General features: G+C 45.2%; 2 protein-coding genes across 3 annotated transcripts in view; one reads left to right on the forward strand and one right to left on the reverse strand.

Annotated features, from left to right (window-relative positions):
- Positions 1-10,352, forward strand: part of LOC307076460 (flotillin-2a) — an 18,810-nt gene extending 8,458 nt beyond the window's left edge. For both annotated transcript variants that reach the window (XM_079737474.1, XM_079737473.1), the window contains exons 4-11: positions 949-1,072; positions 1,962-2,080; positions 2,237-2,350; positions 2,927-3,046; positions 4,101-4,315; positions 4,777-4,960; positions 5,730-5,879; positions 6,745-10,352. In XM_079737474.1, the coding sequence (XP_079593600.1) occupies positions 949-1,072; positions 1,962-2,080; positions 2,237-2,350; positions 2,927-3,046; positions 4,101-4,315; positions 4,777-4,960; positions 5,730-5,879; positions 6,745-6,795 (1,077 nt within the window). In that variant the 3' untranslated portion in view covers positions 6,796-10,352. The remainder of the gene's footprint in view (positions 1-948; positions 1,073-1,961; positions 2,081-2,236; positions 2,351-2,926; positions 3,047-4,100; positions 4,316-4,776; positions 4,961-5,729; positions 5,880-6,744) is intronic.
- A 3,292-nt stretch (positions 10,353-13,644) lies between these two features.
- Positions 13,645-19,033, reverse strand: eral1 (Era-like 12S mitochondrial rRNA chaperone 1). The gene is made up of 11 exons (XM_079737466.1): positions 18,837-19,033; positions 18,283-18,438; positions 17,954-18,081; positions 17,790-17,867; positions 17,636-17,682; positions 17,312-17,373; positions 17,070-17,182; positions 16,237-16,752; positions 15,336-15,485; positions 14,992-15,072; positions 13,645-14,050 (listed from the first exon to the last, which is right to left on the reverse strand). Exons 1-11 carry the CDS (start codon positions 18,940-18,942, stop codon positions 13,928-13,930), a joined length of 1,560 nt encoding a protein of 519 aa, XP_079593592.1. The 5' UTR covers positions 18,943-19,033; the 3' UTR covers positions 13,645-13,927.
- Positions 19,034-20,061: the final 1,028 nt, after the last annotated feature.

A 20,061-nucleotide genomic window follows, 5' to 3' on the forward strand; every position in this document is an offset into this window, starting at 1 on the left:
CCCTCCTGCCTCTCCCCCCAAATGCCCCCCCCCCCTCTCTCTCTCACAATGGATCCACTGTGTGTCCACACTTCTCCCTCTCACGCCCAAACAGGCACTAGGACCAATTACACCCTCCACACCATGATTGGTCCCACCTAAGCCAATGCCGTTGTAGATTGTTACCACGCTTACGGCTCCTCCCCCCCCCCCCCTCTTTTTCAGCTCGCTGTGAAGGACAGACAACAGGAGCCTCTCCTTCCTCCCGCCATATTTTTATGATCACTTTACTCACTGAGATCTTGTGGGGGTAGGAGGGTGGGGGGAACCAAGATAGATGTTGGGGCGTCTCCCCTAGTGTGACTTTTTCCTCATCGAACATTTGTGTTTTTCTTCATTTTAATGCTGATGTTTGATTGGCAGGCCTTTTTGATGTGACCATGCAGCAGATCCATTCCATATTTAAATATTTGTTCTTCTCCCTGTTCCCTCCTTTACCACAACAGTATTACCACATCAACAGTATACAGTGTCAGTCATATCTTGAATTGTTTAAGTCCAATAACATACCTGTATCAACGGGCTTAAGACACATGTAAAATGGGTCCATTTCTAAGCTCGCTACAACTTGGTACGCACATATACAAATATTCATCGGACTCATATACAGATATCACCTGCAAGCCTTCCAATATGTGAGACATGCATACTACTATGTACATGCTTGCACACACACATGTATACGTTTACGTATGTATATATATATACATATATATACAGTATATGTATATATCATAGCTAACATATGCTAGCAAACGTACGCATGCAACATGTTTTAATTTGTGAATGTGCATGGGTGTATTATTCTCTGCGTATGCCCTGTGTGTGTGTTTCTCTATGTGTGTGTGTATGTGTGTGCGTGCGTGTCTGTCCCGCCCGCTGACGGCCGGTGTCTGCTGTGTGCCCCAGGTGAAGGTGATGACGGATGACGAGCTGCTGGGCTACGCCTGCGAACAGTTCCTGGGGAAGTCGGTGTCGGAGATCAAGAGTGTCATCCTGCAGACCCTGGAGGGGCACCTGCGCTCCATCCTTGGTGAGAAGACCGCAGCAACAACACCAATAACAACAACAACAAAAAACAAACAAACAATATGATAGGTGACGCCGCCATTTATTATAACAACAACGTTAACAATGAACAAACAAACAATATGACTTTAGGCTGCCATTTATTATATCAACAACAATGATAACAACAAACAAACAATATGATGGGTGAGCCTTAAGCTGCCATTTATTAAAACAACAACCAGAAGAATGACCGGTGCACAACACCACTGCTGTGGCTAAAATGCATCTGCCTGATGACGTAGACAGGCCTGGTAGAGTTCAGTCATGGTGCCTGAATTCAGGCTTGAGCTCGGCCATGTATGTTGTCAAGAAAAGTGAAAATAGGTGAGCGGTGCCTTTTAAAATGTCTCGTCAACACGTCAACCTACCTGACCTTTTGAATAACATGTCTGCCACCAATTAGGCGTAGTCTATATAAGGAAGTCTTTTACCTTTGTATGTTTGCACTGAGGATGGTCTGAATGGGACTGAAAACGTTTTGCACACACTTTGGGTAGCACTTTACACTTTTATGCAATAAAAACGTATTGTTGCGTCGGCTACATGGTGTGCGAGTTCCACTCCTTTTATTGTCAAGAAAGGCAATTCTCTATTGTGTCTTCGAATGTATTTGATCATTTCAGGCACCGATAATTTCACTTCCTATCAGCCCTGCGTAGACTGTCTGAGGGTCTATAAAGCCCATGACCCGAAGACCCCAGGTCAAGGTCTGTTGCTCAAACCAAAGGCCAGCTCAATAAACCCAGCAGAGAATGGAGAAGGTCCCCATCCAGGGAGTGGCTGCATGTAAACTGGCCCCATCACCCCAGAGGAGGACTCAACCTCCCCCCCCCCCCCCCACGTGTTTCCAGGTACCCTGACCGTGGAGCAGATCTACCAGGACCGAGACCGCTTCGCCACCCTGGTGCGCGAGGTGGCCTCCCCCGACGTGGGCCGCATGGGCATCGAGATCCTCAGCTTCACCATCAAGGTACGCCGCGCCACCAGAAGAACCCTCCAGGGGGCTTAGCTTTAGCCGGGCCTGATACCGTATACGTGTTGAATGTGAAGAAGAGCGATTGTTCTGCATCCACTGTGGCTGACTGGAGTGTGGCGCCCCCCCTCCCCCCCCCCCCCCCCCCGACAGGACGTGTACGATAAGGTGGAGTACCTGAGCTCCCTGGGGAAGACCCAGACGGCGGCGGTGCAGAGGGACGCCGACATCGGGGTGGCCGAGGCTGAAAGAGACGCTGGGATCAAGGTAGGACCCACATGTGTCTGTTAGCACAGAGAGCTATCGTTAGCACAGAGAGCTAACGTTAGCACAGAGATATAACGTTAGCACAGAGAGCTAACGTTAGCACAGAGATATAACGTTAGCACAGAGAGCTGAAGTTAGCACAGAGAGCTGAAGTTAGCAAAGAGAGCTAACGTTAGCACAGAGAGCTAACGTTAGCAGAGAGAGCTAACAGGGACCCCTCTCGACCGTCACTACAACCGATGTCAACCACAAGTTCATGATTCACATCAACTAATTAATATACTTTAAAATAATTAATATGAGCTCCTAGGTGTGAAACGACCTGTGATGTATTATCTGCAGAATCAGAAGAAAGGAATGTACACGGACACCATCACAACAGCTGTCACTTATAGCAAGATGCTAAAAAAACAAAACCACTCAACATGCTAATGCTCCCATGGGATTTGTAGTCTTTACTCAAGCAAACGCTCGGAAGTCGTTCAATCAATACCGCTCAATCTGGCTTGATAAACCTCTAGGGTATAGTGAATGAGCTTTCTACACCATCTTACTGTGGTTCATCGTTTACAACAGGAAGCAGACTGCAAGAGGGAAATGATGGATATCAAGTTCCAGGCTGACACAAAGATGGCCGACTCCAAACGAGAGCTGGAAATGCAGAAGGCTTCTTTTAACCAAGAGGTCAACACAAAGGTAAGATTATCACGTGATGCACTCAGGGGCAGGTAGGGGTTGGACAGTGAATACATGGACAGCTCACTAATAAGCAGGTAGAGGTTGGACAGTGAATACATGGACAGCTCACTTATAAGCAGGTAGGGGTTCGACAGTGAATACATGGACAGCTCACTAATGAGCAGGGAGGAGGAAAGTCCTAAAGCCATCGGGTCATTCAGGAGCCCATAGGCACGGGTAAAGGGCTGACTATGGTTCCACTCCGACGCAACGCAGAGACCACACAGACGCTCCGACGCAGTCGTGAACCTGTTTTGGTTCTGCGTCTGGGTTTTAGTGAGCGGACCAATCACAGCCCTTGCTGCTGCGTTGCCTCGAAGCATGGTTACAATTTTTGGGAGACGCACGACAGGCCCTGGCGGTGGACGCAAGGAGGGTCCGCAATGGGTCCGTAAAGCCCCTTGCGTTGCGTCGACGTGGAACCATAATCAGCCCTTGAGGCCTCATGTTCAGAGAGGCCTTCAAACAGGCTACGAACATGGAGAATTATTCCCCTTCTCCCTGTGAGTCCGCCCCACGTTCAAGACCCCTAGGGCTGAACGATTTGGGGAAATAATCGAATTGGGATTATTTCGTACAATAGCGCGATTTAGTATGCGATTATATCTATATTTTTTTATGTTCTGTATTATTCAATAAACAAGCAATAATCCTTCTATAGTATGACCAACACAACATTGGAAGCAGTCAACATATAAACTGCTCTTTCCTTCAGGCCAGGCCTATGTGTTGAGATGAATTGATGTATGAATTGATATTGTAACATCTTTATTTAACTATTGAATTCTAAAGGAAAAATTAAATACGAATCCTACTGATCTCCAGTCAGTAACAGTAATAGTAAAGGAAAAAAAAAAGAAACACAAAATAGATTTTGTTTTAATATTATTATCGCAGCCTTTGCGGTTTGCTTGTTGCATTCCGTTATGTCGCGACGTCGTTCTGAATGCGATTCACCGTTCAGCCCTATCGACCTCACCCGTCTCCACCCTCCGTCCGTCCGTCCCTGCAGAAAGCGGAGGCCGAGCTGGCCTACGTGCTGCAGGCGGCCAAGGAGCAGCAGAAGATCCGGATGGAGGAGATTGAGATCGAGGTGGTCCAGAGGAAGAAGCAGATCACCATCGAGGAGAAGGAGATCATGCGCATGGACAAGGAGCTCATCGCCACCGTCAAGAGGCCCGCCGAGGCCGAGGCCTACAAGATCGAGCAGATGGCCGAGGGACAGAAGTGAGTCTCCCGTTTCTACCGGGCCTCGGCAGGGGCGACTTACAGTGAATCCCGACGCTTTCTCCTGAAGGACGTCACGGGACTGGATTCACTGGACGTGGTTTTGTGCGGCCTCAACCAGCCCCAGAGTCCAGTCAATGTGACTCGGGCCAGGGGAGGTGGCTAAATCCAGCCATCACCCAAACACACTATCCATCGTATCTGTATTTTACAGTTTTGTTGCTTTTGATACATGTCATTAAGGGGGGGGGGGGGTAGGCTTCTTGCTCAGGATGCATGGGGGGGGGAGGGATGGAAGCCTGGATACCGTTGCTTGGTGTTCCGAAACCTCTAACCCCACCTGCTCACTACTTATCCTCGGCAGAGGCTTCATGGTGATGCTATCAAGACGTGTGTCTGTGTGTCTGTGTGTCACAATGTGCTCCTCCTCCGATCTCCCCCCCCCCCCCCCCCCCCGCCAGGATGAAGAAGGTGCTGACCTCCCAGGCGGAGGCGGAGAAGATCCGCCTGATCGGAGAGGCGGAGGCGGGCTCCATCGAGGCGGTGGGCAAGGCGGAGGCCGAGAAGATGAGGCTGAAGGCGGCGGCGTACCTGCAGTACGGCGAGGCGGCTCAGACGGCGCTGGTGCTGGAGGCCCTGCCCAAGGTATGGAGCGCCCCCCCCCTCACCCAACCGGGGCTTACTGTGGGGTTAGCTGGTGGGGCTACAGACTCAGGGAGGCCTGGGGAGCAAAATCGGATGGAGCAAAAGGTGACATATTATACCACAAGGTGTGAGTGTGATTAGCCGCTACAAGCCGTTCTGACATCACAAGTGGGCGTGTCCACCTAGATGCGTGCTGTATAGGTCAGTCTACCAGCATACCCGTTGGACTGTTGCAAACGGCGCTCATCTATCCGTCGTACATCTAGATGGACCCGCCCACTTGTGATGTCAGAAGAGGCCGATTTTCAAAACGGCTTGTCAAGGCTAGTCACGCACACTCACACCTGGTGGTATAATATGTCACCTTTTAAGAGACCACCATTCATAAATGTTAAGTAAGAAGTGAACCAGGGAGGTTCACCTGCTTCTGCTACAGCACTCATGTAGCAGCGGAGACCGTGTGACTGTATCTTAGGGACGTTGTGTTTGATCGGGGCTTCGCGTCGCATCGGTATGCCAGGCGAATATTGTTTTTGTTAGGGTTTACCCTTGGTTATTTTTGTTGTAATTTATACTTAGCCAGCATTTTGTTTTAAAGGCACCTGTGCCTTACCTTTGTTTGCTGTTGTGTGTTACTGTGTGCGATCGTAAATACGTTTACAATATACAGACATGGATTTGTGGGTGAAGAGCCTGTATAATGTCGGCTAATCGGATCATAGAATTGTATTTTCTTATAATAATCGTTTTTCGTTTTCTTCATCCCCAGATCGCGGCCAAGGTGGCGGCACCACTGGCGAAGACCAACGAGATCATCATCATGAGCGGAGACAACAGCCGCGTGAACGGCGAGGTGACAAGGCTGCTGGCCGAGCTCCCTGTGACCGTCAACGCCCTTACCGGGGTGGACATGATGAAGGTAAAGCCGCTGATGTACCCCTTTATATACCTGCTGTCACTTGACATGATGAAGGTGACGCCGCTGATGTACCCCTTTATATACCTGCTGTCACTTGACATGATGAAGGTGACGCCGCTGATGTACCCCTTTATATACCTGCTGTCACCTGACAAGTGTCTTTGTATCCAGCAGTGTCTTCATCGGTAACTCGCCGTCGCCATTTAAAATATGGATTTGTACGCAACGCTTTTTCTGGAGATTAGACTAAGGTTGAAGGAACTTCTTCGTCGTTTTGAGTTACGAAGGAAGTGTGTTTCATTGTTCTGACACGTTTATCCAAAGCGCCTTAAAATACTGTGAGCCCATGCCTTCCCACGGCGGGATTCAAATCCCTGACCCTGTGGTTTATAACAACATGCTCTCACCAAGTTGAGCTAGCCTGGTCCTCCATATACTGAACATTCATTCATGTCACGTATTCTTTCTTACTCAAGTAATTAATTTACTTTTAAAGCCATTCCGAAAAAATTGTTTAGCCATTAACTGCTTGTCTTAGACTTCTGTCTACTCCCGCGTAGCAACATAACACCCCCTATATTCTCAAAGAGGAGTTAAACTCAATTCAATTCAATTGTATTTGTATAGCCCTTAATCACCATTACAGTCTCAAAGGGCTTAACAGGCCAAATCTTTACGACAGTTGTCCCGAAGCCCATGGTATCGACGGCCCAGAGAGCAACCCGAAAGAGAGTACAGAGAATGTCAGGCTTCAGTGGTAGTCTTGAGTGTGTGAGAGGGTCTCTGAGCGCCGTGACTACGATGATCCTATAAAAGTCCCATCTAAATCTAATCCAGGCTATTTCTGCCCCTCCTCTCCCCACAGATGCCTTTCCTGCAGCAGCTCACCGGCCAACAGAGCCAGTCGGCCATGTGAGGAGCCAGGGTCTCTGGAGCCTGTTACAATACTGTCTGCCTCATGCATGGCCATCCTACCACTACTACTGCTATGTTACCTCTATCTCCAAAACTTCTGTATTATACACTCTCTCTCTCTTTCTCTCTCTCTCTATGTATTGACTGCCTTTGACCATCAACAACACCTAACAAGAAGATTTTATATCTAGATGTCACGTGCTTATGTTTTATTTAAAAACAGGGAAAACAAACCCATGGTGGCTTCTCTCTAACGGACTACAACGCGCATGTTATTTTTGCTGGATTGCTTTGTGTTTTTTAAACGACGATGATTTAAACAGTACGCACCAAGCCCCGAGAACATTTCTCACTCTCCCCGGACGGGCACGGCATGTGTCTCTCCTACCCCACCAAGGAGCGTCCGTTGGTACCTGTTCACGGTAACCACGGTACCCATCTATCGACGTGATCATGGCTTACAGCGGACTTATCGAGTAAAATGTAGCCGGGAGTGAGGCGTAAACTCCCCCCTAAAGTCAAGTGTAATTCCGACTGGGAACCGGTCCCTAGTTGTTGACAAATAGTTGATGGATGGATGCCAAAAGCCCGCTTAACACCGTCTACCCAATGCACCGTCCGTCAACGGATGACGGAAGGCGTGGCTGACGGATGGGGGGGGCAGTCTTTGCAGAGGCGTGCGTTAGCCAGGCCCGAGCATACACGATCCGATTGGATGACGGATCCGTCGCTGCCCGAAAAGTTAAATAGTTTTCAACTTTCTTGACGGAGCCGACGGATCCGACGGAACGGATGGATCCACAATGCATTGCGGCTCCGCCCCATTCAAAGTCAATGGGATCCGTCCGTCGACGGATGCAGTGGGCAAGAGGGATAAGGGCTGATTATGGTTCCACGTCGACGCAACGCAAGGGGGTTCACGGACCCCCGTTACGTCCTTGCGGACCCTCCGTGCGTCCACCGCAAGGGCCTGACATGCGCCTCCAAAAGATGTTAGCCTTGCGTCGAGGCGACGCAGCAGCAAGGGCTGTGATTGGGCCGCTCACTTAAACTAAACCAGGTTCACGACTGCGTCGAATCGTCTGCGTGGTCCTTGCGTTGCGACGACGTGGAACCATAGCCGGCCCTTTAGTGTGGCACTACATTTCTCGATGTGACTTGGTGGTGGAAACACTAACCAAGCACTAAGTGTATCGGGCACTGATACTTAAGAACACAGTGTCAGATGCTCACTCCTGAAGCCAAACCGCACAAAGCAGAACAGTCTCGGCATCCTCTACGCTGGAATCATCTTAACATGGGGGGGGGGGGGGAACACAATGGGTGTGTGAGCTGTTTTGGATAGTTCCGTCCGAAGTATATTGTAGCGTTAGCCTGTCCCTAATCCGATGTGCTGTCCAATCACTTAAGTGCCCAGGCCAGATGAATTTCCTTCCTCGTCTTCGTTGTGCTTTTGATGTCTTGCATCCAAAGTGAATCTTTGTACTACTTTGTACTAACGTAAGCTCGCTGCAAGGCCCCTCTATCCACTCGCTTTGTCCCCGCAGATAGTCGCGGCCCGTGCGCCATGTTGAAGCCATACACCGTTCAAATTAGCCTTAATCAGGAAATCTAGAGCAGACTTTTCAGGTTTCCTCCCACCTCGTGGTATTACCTCAACTTCTAGAGTACATATGCATACCAAAACGGAGCTTTAAATTGCCCAAACTAACCATCTCTTCACCCCCCACGACCCCCAGTGTTGTAACACTATTGAGTTCTGTCTTCTTATGATTTTCTTTTTGTTGAATTGCATTTTAACACCAGCTTGAATCTCTCACTTTATTGCAACTAGTATATTTTCCACTGTTCTTGGAGAGCAGATCAAGTTTTTTTTTTTAGAAATGTTATAGAATTTATTGTAGAGAAAGTTATTATTTCATAAGATATATATCCTTTTATATGTACAGAAGCGTAATGCATTAACTCAAGAATTAATGAGTTTATCATGTCAGAATTCTGAGAGAGGTTTTCATGGCAAAAAAACAAATTCTGGTTCAAATCCAAAGGTCATTTTGAATAGGGGGTCGATACCCCATGTCTCAAACATAAACCAAAATAAAACTGCATTAAGCTAAAGTCATGGTATATGTTTGATTCTATGGAATAGAGCTCTTAAGTAAATGAGACCTTCTCTTGGGACTTTGAGGTATCTTGTTTAATCACAATAACAGCTGATTGTTTTTTGCCATGAAGAGTTAACGTTTCTTAGTATTCTGAGATAATTATCATGCATTACTCGTACACATGGTTACATATTCAGTTATTTTCTCTTTTGGAATACATGTAAAGACCACAGTCTATGTCGAGTTCATTGCTTCTGGCTGTAGGCTGAAGCTTCAGGTGATGATTTGGGAGTGAAGTCTAGACCAGCCTGGAGCAGCAGCAGTGCTACAGGCCCTTATCTAAAAGGGGTAACAGTAGACTACCGCAGGTGTATCTCATGACGGTCATTATGGGATCGGGAATGTCTACAGACACATCATTAACATAATGAGATACACCTGGTTCCCGGTGGGGCCCTTACTACCACAGCTCAGTGATAAAGGCCTGTCATGCTGTAATACAGTATTTACATGAATGAACATTTCTATCTTTGCGTTGGAAGTGGTCTACGAATGTATTTATATGACACCGTCATCCCAGGTCAAACCGTCGAGATCATTAGATAAAAACACTTTGTATTTTTTTTTTGTTTTGTACCAAACTGAAACATTTGAAATGTTACATTTCGGTAGCAAAAACCGTGTTGCAGTGAATCAGACCATTTCAGCCAACAGAAACATGAGTTGTGTAGTATTGCTTCATATTTCATACGTTTTTTGAGTGTGTAACGCATGACTAGGGTTAATGCCCTGCTCATGAGGGGGAAGGGATTTCGAGTAGCACTGCGTGCCAAACCACTGATTGTCTATTTAGCCTTCAACACTTGTGTGTGTTATAATGGTGTGTTAGTATGTACCCGCCTCCGGCCGCACCCCATCGGTTCTGCTGTCATTCTCCGATAACCCTGCTGTACCGTTAACGTAGCGGTAGCGAGAGATCATGACCAGATATGGGCGCGGAAGCCCTTGAAATTGTTTTCGGAGTGGCGGCAGCTTCTTAATTGGTAGACCCAATGGAATAGACTGAGCAGACATTTGTTAACCTATGCCTTAATTCTCAATTCAACGTCAGAAGGAATCCACGTTTGGTCCATCAAAGCCAGTGACTGTAACCAGAATAATGTAGTTCTACTAGCTTTATATCTAAAATACACATTTACTGACTGTTCACTGTGAAAGTAGTTCCGCATGGGATTTCAACTTGTGTTGGTCTAAATAACCGTATTCAATTATAGCGTTGTGTGTTTCCCTTGAATAAATGTTAAATCATCTCATGCATTCTGATTTGGTGGATTTGGGATAGCTTTAACATATCATGACATAGGCTTGAAACCTGGTAAAATGACATATATGCAAAAGCTCTGTAAAACATGTTATGCTCATTGTGTATAAAATAAATACATTTATAGACAGACCTGAGATGACGAGTTTTTTTATATTTATATTTATTAGACAGGTGCCAATTAAAGATTGTATCATTCGTTTTAACAAAGCTTTCTTTAAGTTCTTAAATTGTTTCATGCCTTTTCCCTGCCCTGCACTGACCTTGTCCCCTAGATGGCAGTGTAGGGCAGATATTTAAGCCTATACGCCACAGTATGCCTTCCTTATGACAGCTCTCGTTTACTTAGTCGGCTATCAAATTAAGGAGTGGTGGTTACATGCATGATGACACTTGTTATTATTTTTCACATGTATTCAAACTCACCAGGTCAATGAACGACAAACATTAATAAAGAATTAGGCTAAATATGAAAGCATGCGTCATAGCACACGGCGAAGCAGCATTGTAGGCCTTTACGTGATGTTGGAATCATGAATATAAAATATATAAAATAAAAGTTATTGTTTCACATGAGGCAGAGCAGACACATAACATACACTATAACAATCAAATTATACATTATTACGGTGAAATTACATTCATTTTTTACACTTTGTCTAAATTATGATCATTAACATAATTCATGTAAAAATATAAAGGGTTCTTTGTGTTTGGTTAGGTTCTTTTAGTATTATTTGAGGAGACCAACTGAAAAAAGTGTCTTCAGACTTGAAGCAACGTCTGGTTTTATCTTTATGACAATTGGCAGGAGAAAACAACACACTTTGCGTCCAGATAAAGATTTGGAGGGAAACCAAACCACCCAGAATGTTCTACCTCCGTCTTTATCTGACTGGCCAGGCCCTCGCTACAGGTGCTCCACCCAAACAAGGCAAGAGATACTGACCCATGTCTCCTATCGGCTGCTAATTAAAGTCCACCACAACCTATGAAACCGAATCAATTGGTGATGGATCTTGATCTCGTTGTTATCTCATTCTGTTTGAGACAAATTAAAGTGTCGTGGTTAATTAAATGATAAGCCATACAAATGTGTGAGTATTGCAGTACGACATAAATCCATACTCCATAAGCAATACTTCAGCCCTTTTCATGTGCATGCCATTGTTTCACACACCCAGAGCAACTACACAGCATACAGTGTGGTTAAAATAGGCCTACTCATTTAAGTGAATTTGTGTCAGCGAGACATAATGGAAACCTAGTTTCAGCATAGAATACCCTCTCTCGGAGTCTCCAGGGGGTGCATTAATTTAATGCACACAATGATGTGCATTGAAGAAAGGATTATACACTTCTTAAAACGGAACAGAGTGTAAGTCCGTGACGTCCTCCCTATTTTTATGCGCGTGTACAAATAATAAATATCCACGTGTGTGAAATTCTCACAGTTGACGATGCAACCATGAATACGTGCATTAAGGGTGGGACTGCCAGGCCAGCAGCAGATAAGAGAGGTCTAGCCCTTTTCTACTTCAGCCCAGCCCAAATTTCATCATAATATGCTAATGAGCCAGGAGGCTTTAAGATCCGAACCCCTAAGTCCAACGTCCACATGACCTTTAGGGTAGCGCAAATTGCAGAGGGTGGGCCGCTAAGGAGACGCAAGACTTTGTGTCTTCATCCAGAGTGAAGACCAAGCGTACACAGGTAAGAATCATATTTCACTACTATATCACTATTTCTCTCGTCTCATTGTCATTTAATGGGTTTACAAGAGTTACACACATAGCTTTAGTTTGTACGTTATTATCTATTTCCTAGTTTTTTTCAACACTGCAATTATAATGAAAACGTATTTAACATTGCAATTTACACTATGTCATCTTTTTTTTTTAAATTGGTTGTAGGGCCTCAATTGTTTGATATATATCCTTGCCAGAGAAATGCCCATCTTGAAGTCCCTCTATAAAGCATTAATATGTAGTGCCTCTCTTCATCTGCAGGGTATAGGTGGGGGAGCAGACAACGGTAGCCGTTGGTCTTGAGCCCTGGACAGGATATCATCATATACTGTAAGTTCATTATGGAGACACTACAGTATAGATGATGTACTATCCAGGGTATCATTCTCCGTCTGAGGCCCTTGGAATGAACTTAGCTCACTCGGAGCGGCAGGACCTCCTGATGGAGGGAGGCAGTGAAACCGTTACCATTACTGAGTTTTTAGCAATGGTAAGGGTTCCCCGGCCTTCACTCAAACTCTTCTTGCTCGAACCACGGATCACTGAAGAAGCTGGATGAAGATCCCTTTAAGTTCAGTTAACAGCTGGCCTAATTCATCAACTAAATATATGATGCCTTGTTAAACTGTATCCTATCTTGTAAGTATAAATATAGTTGACATGTATGGTTATGCCGACAACAAATAAATACATTTTTTTGCATTATTTTCAAACGCCTTGTATTGTGTTTTCATTGGGAAAAAGCTTTCGTTGCTTTTCTTTTTCTAATGGCCCCTAACGCAGTTTGAATGACTATATTGTGCTAAATAAATAACTAGCCTTGGCTTACAAATCGTGTCGTGGAAGCTGCAACCTTGCGTAGCCCTGTAAAAAACCCGTTGTCTTTTGTGAAGATCTCCACTGTGCAACTGCTAGTCTAATCACAGGGGAGCAGCTGCAGAGAGGGAGAGACGAACATCACTACCTCACTCTCTCTTTTACTCTATCGCTCTCCTACTCCAGGCCAACGGCTAGTTATTCGTCACTATGCTCCGGACGGAGTAAGCGCCGGGGGAGCGGCGGATGAATCTAATCACCATTATCTGACCCATTTTTAGCATCAGGTTAACGTTCCATTAAGGGGAGACAATTCCGTCCTCAGGGAGGGCGGCAGAGCTAGGCTTTGAAAGACGAGAGAAAGTGAGAGAAAAGGAGAGAGAGAGAGACATGAAGACGGATAAGGAAGAGAAAAAACGCATGGGACGGCAGGGAAAAAGAAAAAGGAGACTCCGGGAGGGGATAGCTGTACTTCCAAGGCGGTGGACGAAAGTACAGCAAGGGGAGGGTGGAAGGCGGAGTGGGGAATAGTGGGATGGTGCATCGGGGACATCCGAGTGAGCATAACAAACTAACCTCAGCTATGTCCGTTAGTGTAAAGGGAGTCCTCTCCACGGTGCACTCCTCTCCAAAGGGCCACAGTAGGAGGCTCTTATTGCTACGCTTTTCCCCCCTCTCCTAAATGTCTCATTGTTTTTAAATAAAGAGTCTAGTCATGACTGACTTATATTCTATATAAAGCCAGAGATGTTTCCAAAACATACATTTTTATTGTGTGCAACTTATTCAACTGAAATTATCAACTGACTCTTTAACACATAATTACAGCACATACTTACACGTATAAAAGGACTCACACATCTTCTTAATTGCCGTCACGTTACATTACATAAGCAGTTCATCGGGTTCGCATGGATTCGAGTTAATAAAATATAATGGGTGGTTTCATGAGTTTGCAGGACACATCATCTCTGTCAAATCTATTGAAGGGTCTGTGCTGTCGGTTTTCAGATAAGGGAAGCACTGAAGGTTGTCCCTCCAATTCAAGGACGTCGGACTAACCCCCCCCCCCCCCCCATCTCTTAAAGGTCTCTAAATCTCTTAAAGGTCTCTAAATCATTTGGATATATGCTATACAGTTCTTCAGTTCTTCAGCTTGACGGAGAGCCTCAGTCGGACCTCCCTCAGGAAGATGTTGCTCATGTCTTCTCCCGCCTCGCGGGCGATACGTGCCACCATCTGACCCGCCGTGCCAATCACCATCTTCTACAGACCAGAGAACACAGCCATGTCAGCATGAGACAGCACACGTGATTGGTTGTTACATCTGCCATGTTTTGTTACTTTATTCTGAAAGTGATAACTGTATAGCACGTTCACCTTTTAATCAAATTGATGAATGAGGGCATCATCTGTATGATAGATATTAGATATAAAAATATAAACTTAGATACACCGCTCTGTAGTCAATAGCTTAACTTCAAAGATACTATTCTAAACCGGTCTGTATCCTTCTTAAATAACACATGTATGGTGCACTACAATAGTGTATATTTGTCACGCTCTTTTACGAAAACAAAATGTATTTTTAACATCGGAAAGATGAGTCGTGCACTTTGAGATCCTATTGAAGCTGAACATAAAAGGTTTCCAAAGCGTCATTTTCTTTCCCCCCTGGTTTATTTGGAGGCTAGCGAATGGTTTCAGAACTCTTAGGTAGACTAACTCTGTTTAAATGCTGTGTCCATTAGGGATTTCACTGCAGAAGATACAAGTTGAAAATCAAATATGCATGATTTGGAAAGGATGTTCAAATATTTACAAGATGGACCAACATAAAAAGAAATATGGTTCCAGAGATGGCCGATATAAAAGACATGTTATAAAATAAATATGAAAGAAATGCAAATAAACAGGGAAGAGATTCCATCTCTTCATCTACTTCCCAAATATTTGAAATCATGTTGACTGATTAACCACGTTCAACTTTGGTCTCTAATTAATTCGGCAGATCACAAAGGAAATGTGTGCAGTTAAAAGCTGAAGCTAAGTTACGAATCAAAAGCTGTATTGACGTTTACTTTTAAATTGAAACAACAATAACAACAGTATTGAGTTAGCAACACACTCTTCTCAAACCACAGTGAAAAATCGATAAACCAGACAGCCTTTATAGACCTTGAGAAAAAGGTTAAGAAAATACTTGCCATGTGTGCTTCTTTCTTGACGAAAAGTTTCACTGCAATGTCCAGCTCTCCATTTTCATTTTCGCTCCAGAACTCAATGGACTGAGGACATTAATACATATATATTATAAAAAGATTGCCTTTAGTGTTGAAAAGTATCAAGTACATTTATTCGCTTTCAATACGCTGTGTAGAATTATGCAATACAACCAGTAAAGTGAGAACATTCTATAAATAAGAGCTTTGATTTTGGCACAGAAAGTATAACAAAGCGAATTTCCCTTTTGAGTGCATTTCCGCAGAAATATGCTTTCATAAAAATGTTATCAAAGACAGACTGCACTGGGGCGCTTCGGTTCAGTTACCTGAGTCATGGTGTAGGGCACTTCCTGGCGCAGGTTCTCCAGAAGCTTCTCTCGGACTATGTTGGCACAGACCTCTTCAGGGGTCTGGTCGGTCAGAACCTCACTGTGGTACTGCCAAGGTCCGGCCTTGGCCTCCACCATCAAGTACCGCTAAGAGAGACAGAAAAGAGTGTTGAGGGAATAATAACATCAGAATAGTGCTGTATCCAAGGTGTTTCGGCCTTCAGGAGAAAGCTGCTGGGCCAATGTCTGTCGGTAAAATGCGTCCCGACAATATTATCACAAATTCTTACATCCTTTACTTTCTAACTTGCACACGTTAACACGTGTTGTATACATTTCTGCTTGCAACTATGGTTGCTCTCTTCCTCTCTCCGTGTGGAAGGTGGTATGTTAGTTTGCATTTATATCATCACTGTAGCAAATGTGTGCATTATAAATTAACTCTGCCCCAATGCTACACCATGAGAACCCCGCTTGGTTGAACAAAAAGGAAAATCTGTATTAAGATATAAAAACTTCCTTTATTAAAACGTCAAACGTCATTTGTTTCCAAACTATTGAGTGTAAGGAAATAGACTGATTGGTGGTTGTCCGAAGAAAGGATCTTGTTTGTCTGAAGGGATGTCCAAACAGACAATCGGTTTCTCTATATAGATGAATGGCCAATAATCAATCAATCTATATATATATATATATATATATATATATATATATATATATACACATATACACACACACACACACATACATTATTTTATCAGCTATGACAACTGACTGTAATAAAAGTCAGGCCATGAGTGACACCTGCCCCTCCCCCCACGTCCATGTTGAACGTTGAATCCACCTGCTACGACATCCCCCACCCCTCCTGCTGCCGTACCCCCCAAGCCCCACCCACCTTCAGCGCGTCCACGTCCTCCTGGTCCACAGAGGACACCATGAAGACGTCCCTGAAATGGGGCCAGCCCTGCCGGCTCTTCAGCGGCCCCAATGGCTCCTGGCTCAATGGCTCCTGGCCCAATGGCTCCTGGCTCAATGGCTCCTGGTCCAATGGCTCCTGGTCCAAGGGCTCCTGGTCCAAGGGCTCCTGGCTCAAGGGCTCCTGGTCCAAGGGCTCCTGGCCCAATGGCTCCTGGCTCAATGGCTCCTGGCTCAAGGGCTCCTGGCTCAAGGGCTCCTGGCTCGGGGACCCGGCCGGGCTGGCATCGCTGCCCACGGACGGAGCCTCGCCCTGGGGGGGGTCTCGGGGGGCGGACTCGGTGGGCGGTGGCAGCGCGGCCCCGACGGGGACCCCGGGTGCAGCCCGGCGGGCTCGGACCACCCTCCTGACCTGCAGCCTCTGGCCGTTCACCACGCCACACGTCAGGTGGGCCGTGACGTCCAGCAGCTTGACCTTGTTCTTGACCAGGTCCGTCTGAGCGGCAAAGAGTCAAGCAGGGATACAAAATATGTATGATTGATATTGATCGACATGTACAAGTTTTCATTTCAAATCGGTTCTATTGGATTCTGTGCTGTTGACTATTACTCTGTCTGCAGTGGGATGAGACCACATCAATCCTTCTAATAATGTATTTTGTAATGAAATTACATAATACAATTTTCCATAAAATAAATATTTTTTTTTATTTTAATCAAATGCCTTTGGAAGTAAGTTATTGGACTATAAGTCAAACAGGGATATAAACTGTAATGAACCTTCATCATGAAGGCATCATAGGAAACCAATACCTTATTGAGCACCAGCACTGCAGGGACTTCCAGGTGCTTAGCTAGGACCTTCAGAACCTCCAGGTCCAGCTTCTCGCAGGCCCATTTGTCTGCCACATCCACCATGACCAGCACTGGAGATCGAGACACAAGCCCCACCATTAGGACAGCCCGCCTTTACAGAGGGTCCACACGTAAACATCCAGGCTTCAAGCCCGTAGAACTGACAAGACGGGGGCCAGACCCTGAAGCCAATCTCTTACTCAGGTCAGCTTCCTTCACGGTACTCCAGGGATCCGACAGCAGGGAGCTCTCTAGGTTGTGTCTGTGGGAAGAAGTCGGGTTGTTACGGTCTGGTTCCGTCACTGATTTCACAGTGCTGTTGTCTGAAAGAATTCCCATAAGAACCCAATCCAATCCAATCCATTTGTAGCACAATTTAAAACAAACACAAGGTCCCCAAAGTGCTGTACAACAAGATAAGAAATATATAAAGACAATAAAAATACACTGCCCACATAACACTTCTACCTAACATCGACACGCTACCTGGAGTTAAAAGCCAGAGAAAACCCCTCACACATCACCTTTTAACCTTCGATGCAGTGGTGAGACCTGGTGTGTCTAGCAGAACCTAAGGAAACAAAATTAAGCTGTTGTCAAAAACACAAAAGGACTCACTCTGCATAGTTTTGTGTATCAAAGTGCTCCCTTTAGAGCTCACTGGGCTCAGATTCTTACTATTTGCGTGTCATCCTCCGTCAGTACACCGAGGGTTTTCGACCGTGTCGTGTGTACTTTCTTGGACACAGCAAAGACCTATGGGAAGACACCAACATTACAGCATTATATGTATAGCATGGAGGGGGGGAAGAGAACATTAGGGACTGAGAGAGCTGGGATACCTTTCTGCCAAGCAGCTGGTTAGATAGAGTGGACTTCCCAGCGTTGGGGGAACCCACTATGGCCACTTTCAAAACCCTTGAGGTCTCGGGTTGATCCGGTTCTCTCATTAACAGAGATAGTTGTTCGCCTGAGAGACAAAATAAGGATGACGACAGTGAAACGAGAGAGACAATGCAAGGTGAAGAGTTGAATGAGAAGGGGGGACAGCTGCCAGAGCAGTGATATTAGAGGACTTATTATGACTGTGGACGTTGGCAAACGCCAGGGACAGGGATACACAGATTCTGGGAACAAGTATTGTTGTTGAACATTGGAGTGCTTTGATTACCGTGGTGCGGCGGAACTGAGGTTGGGTGGTGATATCCGCTGTCATCTTGCTCTGCCACTTTGCCTTTTGCTAGTCTGTTCAAAAATGCATCAGACGTAATAAAACAGACAGGGGTGAAGCTCAGTCCATTCGTCCGCCGGCTGTGAGCTGCAATGCCTGCAAGACATCATCATCATCACCATCAACAGCTCAGCTCATTGCCAGAAGGTAAACAAAACGATTGATTTTAATACCTTACTAACAACGAATCACATCTCGGATATTTGCACAGTTCACGATATTTTAGCATTTGGGGCAAATGTCGTTCCTGAGAAACTCGTAGATAAATGATCAAGCATGAAACCAAATCCATTAACCTTACGATGAAAGGAGCTAAGAAAAACATGAATGTTGAATTGTGTTGCATCACGATCGGTACAGGCTTGAGGCACTTAGTTGATCATTATTTTCAATAATGTTTAGACATTTTAGTTTTCAACTTGCAGTACACCGACCACAGCAAGTAAGCAATACTTAAAACCAAAACGATAGTATCTTCATCAAAGTCGACTGACCCGTTCTGAGGAAAAGCAACGCATGTTCATGTCGACCTGACAGGACAGACAACCTTGAGGCGCAGACTGAATTTCTCACAGCCCAGCTGCACGCACGGAGGGCCATTCCGCTTGATCGAGACTGATTCTGTACGAAAGCTCAAATCAGGGTAGGATTTTTAAGGTTTATAGTCACGGGCATGTTTACGTTCACGTTATCCAAAGGACGCAGACATGTTGGTATGACAGAGGAATTCTCGACGCTTATCAAGAGCGTCCGCATAGAAACTTCTGGTACAAGTTGGGGATCCACTGCCCTCTAGCGAGCAATCATTGTTTTAATACTTAGAAATCATCAAGTAGTAATAGTAGCAATGGGAAAAAGTGTCAATCTTGCAAAGATAATTATCTTTCTTATCAAATGTATTAATTATAAAGATATTTAATGGTATAATACTTTTATTGTATAATGACTTAAAAGAGAAGATCTTAATTGGTTTAAGTCTTCTTTTGGATTGCTATTAGACATGATCACTATGGCACTCAACCCTATTCCCACATCTTAAAACTCTCCTAATTCCCAAGAGGGATTGAACCCCCATGAGTGATAGAAACTGTTATTGAGGGGTTGTGTATTTGTGCCTCAGGCAATGTCCCTCCTGGACCCAACATCTGCCAGTTGGTCTCTCCAGGTAGCTCAAACCGCTAGTGCTAACAATGAAGGCAATACGCCTTGTAACGACCCAGGTTTGATTCCTAGCTGGGTCATCCCTCCTAGGTGGTCCTACGCTTTCACTCCGCCTAGTCTTCAACCCACTTCCCTGTCTCTCTTCTCTGTCCATACATAGTGGCATTAAAAAAAAAAAGTCTGTAACAAAATATACTTCCCTGCTATTGAAAACATATGATCCACAAATCAGTCGACTTCCTTCCATAAATAAATTAAAAACAAACCACATTCATCAACCCACTCCGTAGAGCAAATCTTCAAAGTTTTCGGTGGTTATGTGGCATGCTGTGTTCTGACAGATTTGGTTTCCTGCTGTTGTTGTTGTTGTTGTTGTTGTTGTTGTCGTTGTTTTTCAACCTTCCACATTGCTGGGTAGAACAGATGTGTCTGTATAGTCCATCAAGCAGCGCTGGTTGTTTGCTGTAGTCCTCCAGGACTCGCACAGGGCGGAACAAACACCTCCACTGGGGAGGGTGATGAAGGATATCAGGTAGCCCACAATCTGTCATCATCTAA

This window comes from Pollachius pollachius, assembly GCF_949987615.1.
Source record: "Pollachius pollachius genome assembly, chromosome: 6".
Taxonomy (NCBI): domain Eukaryota; kingdom Metazoa; phylum Chordata; class Actinopteri; order Gadiformes; family Gadidae; genus Pollachius; species Pollachius pollachius.

Excerpts from the sequence above, each read along its gene's own strand:
- eral1 (XM_079737466.1), bottom strand. The coding sequence starts at position 18,942 with ATGGCCCTCCGTGCGTGCAGCTGGGCTGTGAGAAATTCAGTCTGCGCC. Across the intron at positions 17,683-17,789 it reads CGGAGGATGACACGCAAATA|GTTCTGCTAGACACACCAGG; the intron begins GTAAGAATCTGA and ends TTGTTTCCTTAG. Across the intron at positions 17,183-17,311 it reads CGTGAAGGAAGCTGACCTGA|TGCTGGTCATGGTGGATGTG; the intron begins GTAAGAGATTGG and ends CTCGATCTCCAG.